The sequence below is a fragment of the Mesitornis unicolor genome, unplaced genomic scaffold, assembly GCF_000695765.1.
Source record: "Mesitornis unicolor isolate BGI_N332 unplaced genomic scaffold, ASM69576v1 scaffold11141, whole genome shotgun sequence".
Taxonomy (NCBI): domain Eukaryota; kingdom Metazoa; phylum Chordata; class Aves; order Mesitornithiformes; family Mesitornithidae; genus Mesitornis; species Mesitornis unicolor.
Window position 1 is genome coordinate 23,344 of NW_010165835.1, and position 7,676 is coordinate 31,019.

The 7,676-nt window shown below is 37.9% G+C and overlaps 1 protein-coding gene across 1 annotated transcript; it reads left to right on the plus strand.

Annotated features, from left to right (window-relative positions):
• Positions 1–5: 5 nt before the first annotated feature.
• CREG1 (cellular repressor of E1A-stimulated genes 1) lies at positions 6–3,784 on the plus strand (the record flags this gene model as incomplete). Its single annotated transcript, XM_010194768.1, has 3 exons — positions 6–47; positions 2,186–2,305; positions 3,599–3,784. Coding segments are annotated over 3 exons (348 nt in total), but the record flags the coding sequence as incomplete, so codon positions are not given.
• Positions 3,785–7,676: the final 3,892 nt, after the last annotated feature.

Here is a 7,676-nt window from a genome sequence, read left to right on the forward strand (position 1 = left end):
CCTACCTTTACCTGACCGACATGGAGATCTCCGTGCAGGACCTGGAGGTGAGTAGGCGCAGGTAGGCGGGGGGTTGTCACCTCAGCCGGCGCACGGCAGGAAAGGGGGGGGTGTCCCTGCAAAGGCCGCGCTGGCACCGGTGTGTGCAAGCCGCGGGTACGCACAGTGACCCCAGTAAAAAGGAGACTTAAGCCCTGGAAGCATGCAGGTTACTAAATGCAGTGTCCTATTTTTCTTGGTTGCCTGTAGTTTTTCAGCTTGGTAGCAAGTGGTGGTTGGAATTTCTTTTGTAGGAATCGGGGTTTATGTTAGCATTTTCGGACTCATAAACCATTTGGTTGAAAAAGACCTTTAAGATCATTAAGTCCAACCGTAACACATCCACTACTAAACCATGTCTCTAAGGTAATGTAATGGTGCTAGCTGGCTGTTCTATGGATGTCACCTCACTTGTGAGCCCTGGGGACAATTATTAGCCCTTGAACACCTAATGTAAAGCAGTGCTCTTTGCGTTGACACTCAGAAGCCTTCCTAAGAAGTTCCTTGCTAATCATAGTCTGAAAAATTGCTAAGCAGAACTCTGGTAGAGGAACTGGCTGAGGCTTCCAGTAGAGCTGACCAGAGAATTTAGGGGTCACCGGGTATTTAAACAGGGAGAACTTCACAACAAATACCAAAAGGACTGGAAAGTGGCAGTGTGGGACTTGAGCAAAGAAGGCTCCTACACAGGCTACTGAAGGAATAGTAATTAAATCTCTAGAGCTTAGAATAAAGGCAAGCGCACCACCAAAGGCAGCGGGCTGGCATGCTGTGGCTCTGGGGGTGTGTGAGTGGCCTTGTCTCAGCTCTTTTGCTTGGCTGTGGTCAAGAGAGAGTTGGCTAAAAAGTTAGGGAAATAGCGATTGTATGCCACTTTTATTAGAAAACTTTTTTTTGTTCTAGTAACCATTGCATTATTAGTAAAACAAACAGAAAACTTAAATAATGGAAGATTTTCAGGCTTTGCTTTGTTTTAAACTTTTTTTGTTTGTTTCCTGTCAGGCTTTAGTTTGTTAATTAAAATAGTTTAATTATTTATCTCAAGTGCTGTAGAAAATCCAATTTATCTTGTATAGTATCTCCTTCTCTGCCCCAGCTACAGCCTTTTTTTTTTCAGAATAATGTAAAAATCGTGGTATAGACTGCTAATGGATATTTTCCTTCAGGAGGCTTCTCAACAGGTCGTTATCCTGCTGTTACAGAGCAGGAACCTTTTACTGCGACAGTCACAAGTCAGGGAGACATCCAATAGGAGATAGTGCTGTATAATCATGAGTCAGCTTTTTGTAGTTAAGCAACTTCCTATCTGTCAGGTGGTTGCTCCTGTTTCATCAGTTCAGTGGCACTCTGCATAGTGTTTAAGTGACTTTTGGGGGTTTCTTTTTGAGTTGAGTTCTTTTAACGAAGTCTCTTAAAGCACATGAACTTTCTTTGCTGGGAGATAATGAACTTTAGTATGTGGCATTCTGCCGTAGGCAATCCTGTTTTGCACCAATACTTTTCAAGCTGTGTTTGCCAAATTAGTTTTAGAAAAACAATTCAGTACAGTTTCTTTAATTCTTCAAGGTAGGTATCTTATTTAAATACTCAGGATTTTTTTTAAACCTAACTTTTAAAATTCACTTTAAACTTCAAAAGAGCTGACCAGTTTGGGGGCAGCCAGGAGGCTTCTTTTGATGCAAGGGTTGGCTGGTTGGTTTGGTTTTAACTAATTTTATCAACAGTTGTGAAACTCGGGTGGTTACCTTTCAGTAACCCTTTGTTCTTCCATGAGAATTAACTTAATGAAGTTCACTGTCTCTGCTTGTCTTCTGTACTGTCCTGTATGTATGTAAATTGGAATATATCATCATCTGAATGTGAAATAGCTAAACTGTATATTGAATTCAGAGTTTTAAGGAGCGCTGTTCTATGAGGTTTGCATGTTATGCTAACACACTTCAGCACACTTCTCAACTGGGCTTTCTTACAGACTCAGAGCTCATCTAAGTAGGCTTTCAGAAATAGTGAGGAAAAGATGATGACAGCTTTGTTCTTTTTACCACTGATACTGAGCTGAATCAAGTACCAAAAGCTGAAAATATGATAGGTATGAAATTTTCTCACAACAGTCTGTAAACCTCTTCTCTTACTACTTGCATTTCAGATCAATTCAAATGCCTCCTTGACTGTGTCTTTGGCACAGACTCCTTTCTGCAAGAAGCACGGATATGATCCCCAGAATCCCCTCTGTGCCCACATAATCTTCTGTGGGACTATTGTGAAGGTAAGCAGCTGAAAGGTGACACCGGGCAAGATTGTGTGCATCAAATAGTGTTGCTTAGTGGATGGAGAAGAGAAAGGTTAGAATTTCTGTGCGAAAGTATATGAAGAGATGTTATGTGCTCTGATACCAGAAGGCTAGCTCGTTGTCTGTGTGAGGAAAATGAAGTTACCACTTGATATTTGCAGGAGCCATGCTGGCATGTCATTAGCAAGGAACTTAGGAGGACAATACTGTAATGAGGGAAATTTCCCTCATTCCTCTAGACATGTTTTGAAACTAAGAAGTCTAAGACAGTTCTCTTGTGAATGAAGCATGAAGAAATTCCATCTCTTTTGCTCGGTTAAATTCTTTGGTCTGTGCAGTGTGACATACATTTTTCTGAAACTTTAGCGCAGTAAATATTAACCTCAGCTGTAAAGTTACAGGTGTTAGAGACAGAAAAAGTGCATTGTATTACCTGGTGGCATTGCTGCCAGGGCAGTATTCTTTCATGCACCAGTACTTTGCTGTCCCATAGAAGGAATTTAGAACTGCATGTGTTAGTCATTGAAGGCCTTAATCCCATCATTGAGGATAATGATTGAGGATGAGGACTAGTCATCATTACTCTCTCTTACATGATAGTCTAAATTCTTATGTGATCTTTTCACACCTCATGTATTTGCCTATTACACTCCAGCAATCCTTTAATTGCTGTCATGAGTTTCTTGCCAATAATGGAATTATTTATTTTTATTAGTTCCTCTTGTACTATATCTAGTGCTCTAACTTGTTGATTTAACCCTTAAAATATTTGCACATTTATATCAAGTGCTGCTACACACTTCAGCTCCCTTCTCTTGTAGATTCTCTTGGATTATCCTATTTGTGTATGTGTGTGTGTGTATGCATCTGAACAGGTTCGGATCTGTTTGTGTCTGAGTGAGCAAGTGCAGAGGATGTAAAGTAACACCTAAAACATTGCATTGCAAATAATTTGGCAAGAATCCATACTTCTATGTTTTGTGATTTGTTGAAAGATTTATTCTTATGTTTGTGAAGTACTTTCTTGCTCATACTTACTTTAAAAGCACCCTTTTGATATTAAAATCAACTACCTTGGAGTTTTTGTCTGTTTTGTATCCGGTTGTACACCACATTGAAGAGGAGTGGACTCTGCCACAGTAATGAGTCCTCTGGGACAAGACATGGCTAAACTGAAGAGAGCACACTGCAGTCAGCAGTGTGTTTTTAGCTAAAAATTGTCTTCACATGACTGTATCTTACTGTAACATTTTGCTGGTTATTGTTTAGGTGAATGATTCAGAGGTGGTCTTAGCAAAAAAAGCATTATTCAGTCGTCACCCTGAAATGGAAAGTTGGCCAAAGGATCATAACTGGTTCTTTGCCAAATTCAACATCACCAATATTTGGGTCCTGGACTACTTTGGTGGATTGAAAATTGTGACTCCAGAAGAATATTACAATGTCAAGCCTTAGTAAGTACTGAAGTTTTGCATGGTTAACTCTCATTATATTTTGAACCTGTAAAACATCTCCCTCTTATTAACAGTGTATATTACCCATCTCTGTTTTTATACAAATTTATGCCTTTTTTTAAGTAGTCTACTGGATGCAGTGTCCAAAACCATAAGATATGTTTGAATAGGGGATTCACCTACTAAACAATATCAAGTATAGTATCTATAGAACTATCTATGGTTAACTACAGTTGTACCTCAGCTTAAATACGGTTTCTTGGGAGGAAGGACTTCTGTACAGTGGGCAAAGTCACAGTCCTCTGTTTGAATTGATTGCAAGACAGATGATGCTTTGGTCTAATAGTTAAAAGTAGTGAGACTATTCAGCATTTACGAAGCTCTGTTAAGGGGATTGCAGCAATACTGGTTAGTATTTTTGGAACAAAATTGCTTTTGAATCTATCATTACAGTATTGAACTGTAGATAAATTATGTTCTAAGTCTTCAAAACTTTCAAATACATTATAGTGCAGTCAACACTTAAGCATTCAATCTTATTCTTACTCCTTGTAGATGGAAGAGGATCCTTGGTGATGCTGATATACAAGTGAATTACTTTGGCTGTTTAATGAAGATTTATTTTTTCTATGTATTGTAAAGCTGAATTAATAATGCAAGAAATCAAACACCTTGCATTAATGAGCTTGTATAACCCTTCTGAAGCAAATGTAAATTCTCACTAACTAGCACAGCTTGAATCATGTCATACTCAAACCTTTGCACATAAGCCGTAACTAAATTTTATGCATTGGATGTGATTCTAGAAAGATATCTATCTGTTGACAGTCTGCACTAAAAAGTGTTGTGTTTCAGTAAACACTAGTAAAATAATAATAATAATAATAGATTAGTAAATAATAAAACATTAATAAAAATTAGTCTCCAGTGAGACTAAAGGATTAGTCCACTTCTAAACCTTTCAGTGCCTTAGTTAAATAATGCCTGTTTGTGAGCACTCTACAATTTTATTTTGTTTTTAATACCAGTTTAGTTGAGATCTTTATGGTACTACAGGATGGCTCAGCTGACTGTGAAATGGAAAGCATTGCTTGTATTACAATGGCAGATGATATGCTGATTTCCCAAGTACTGTTAAGGGTTTTCTTTGCACGCTAAGACACTCACTTGTTTGAGCCATTTTTATATTTTGCTACCTATATTGAATATGCTATAGAATCCAATTGTGTTTATGCAAACTGTATATATACCTCATGGTAAGTTCTTGGTAACTCTTCATCTGGCAGTGGTTATATACCCTGACTCTTTAATAGAAGCAGGGTGGTAATACCTGAAGTATTTGACTTTAGTATAAGAGTAATGACTTGTAAATTCAATGAGAATGTTGTAAATGTGTTCTGATTAGGATTCTGAAATCTTCAACTTTGTTAGTCTGATCAAATGGCAACGTGTCAGCTTTTATTACCCTCAACAGTAGAATTTTTGGTTTTGGAAGCCTTATGCAGCAGTTTTGGGTTAGTAACGCAGAACTGAGAAAGAAGCAATACAGGGTGACAGATGATTCATGATTTGTAGAGAATGAAAATTAATGAAAGGTGTACATAATTAATTATCTGTTAAAATAAGCCACACAAAACCACAAAAATTAACACCTTTTTACATCCTCTCTCATGTCCCATGTGCCAAGTTCACAAATATGCAAAAGCAATTATGGACAATGAAGTTGATTTTACAATGAGCAAATACTACCTACTTGACAAAGACCATGAGAATTTAGACACCTTGGAGGCAGATCCATATATAGAACAGTGGAATTTGTTATATCAAATAATCTCTTAATCTTAATGTTGTTGTTATAGCACTACTTTTATCAGATACTGGAATGATTTGTGAAAGTATTTCTGAGGTAACTCATTGAGATTTCTTTCTCCACAAGTGGGAAAAAGTTATTTGTTACTGTATCAAACACATTCTGTGCTACTATTTGAAAATTACAATGTGGCAGTTTATATTGAGCAGATGACACTGATATTAAATATAAAATTGGAAAATATTTTTATATAAGGTGTAACAATTGTGGAATTATAAGTGATCCTTTGGCATGGACTTGTTTCTTGCCATGGGGTCACCTGAATATGTGTTACATGCTACTCTGTAACTTCTGATGTGTGAGACTGGTGATGCTGGGCTTTTGCTAAAATTAAAATATTTTTTGACAAGTGGTGTTGAGTGTTATTTATTGCATGTTCAGGAATACTCCCCTCCCTCACGCTCTCTTTCACACAAGCACCCTCTCTTGGAGTTTTTGTTTTATTGTTGCTCTGGAGTCTTTTACACTTGTTACAATAAATGGTGAAACACCCCTATTATACCTGGCTTTCCCTCCTTGGATGAAATAAGCATTTTTCATTTTTTTCACTTTCTCTTCTGCATCTAATAGTGTGAACTAGAACATAAAATAGTATCCGTGGAGATTCTGAAAATGAATACAAGGAAGCTTTATTTGGTTGTTTCTTCTGGCTAGGGCTTCTATGTTTCTAAAAGACTGTATCATCGGCAGGCACGTGTTCAGCCTGTTCAGGAAAGCAGGGCTCCATCACATGTAATGGTTTCTTGGGAAGAAAAATGCCAGAACACTGAATGTCACCCCCTTTCCTTCTTTCCCCAGCTTTATGTGCTGAGCATGACATCATACGGTGTGGGATATCCCTGTGGTCAGCTGGGATCAGTTCTCCTGGCTGTGTCCTCGCCCAGCTTCTTGTGCACCCCCAGCCTCCTCACTGGTGAGGTGGGGTGAGAAGCAGAAAAGGTCTTGACATTGTGTAAACAATAACTAAAATTTTGGTGTGTTTTTGCACTGCTTTTGTCACAAATTCAAAACATAGCCCCAAACAAGCTACTATGAAGAAAAATTAACTCTATCCCAGCCCAAACCAGTACACCACCTTTAAAAGAAAGAATCACTTTCATTTGAGGGTTTGATACAGAATAATCTTGTTTAGTTTCTGGTTGCCATATTGGATTTCATGTTAACGTTAGTACTAATTCCCAAGCCTTTTCTGATTCGGAGAGAAAGGGCTTTTTTGGTAGCAATGCATCTTAAACGGTTTTGTAATAATACATTTTATTGTAACAATTTTAAATCATCCAAATCTCTTAACATATGAAATTTGAGAGGACTCCAGCCAGATGTTTCTGTTGAAAAGTGGTAAATAAGAGAATGACTTGGTTAAGCGACACATACAGAGGGTTAATCAGAGAAGAACTGTCTGGAGTTGGTATATCTATGCATCTCATCAAACACTTGGATGAAAAGATTTTTGTATGCAGAAGTGGAATGTAAAGCAGACTAGGACATCAATGATATTAAGCATCTCTCTGTGTTTCTTCCTTTGTAATAGGTGTGTAAATGTTAATATCACTAGCTCAAGAAATTAATCAGCTTTTGTTCTATTTTTCCTCACTTTATTTTCTTCTTCCTGTGCTTACTGTTGTCATATTAGGCTCATTCAGGAATTCACTTGTGAGCATGTTACCTTTTTTCCTAAAATCCAGAAGCAATATTGTGCCTTAGAATAGAAGAGGCTGAGCAGAAGAAATTAATACAGCTGTAAACAATGACTCAGCATTTTGACTTCTGACTGTGTATCCTCTACCAGGGCACGCTTGACGTATCTGAGCATATTCTAAATAGTCATGAAGTCACTCTTCATACCCAGGAAGTTAAGCATCTCCATTCATAGATAAGCATCTGAGACACAGGATAACCTTAGGCACCTCACCAAGTCACAGGATGTTTGTTAGCTGGCTATCTAATTAGGGTAATCAGCCCGTCCAACCATGCAGTCACATTTTTCCCTTTGTCTACTAATCTTGCTCATTGTTATGTTTGT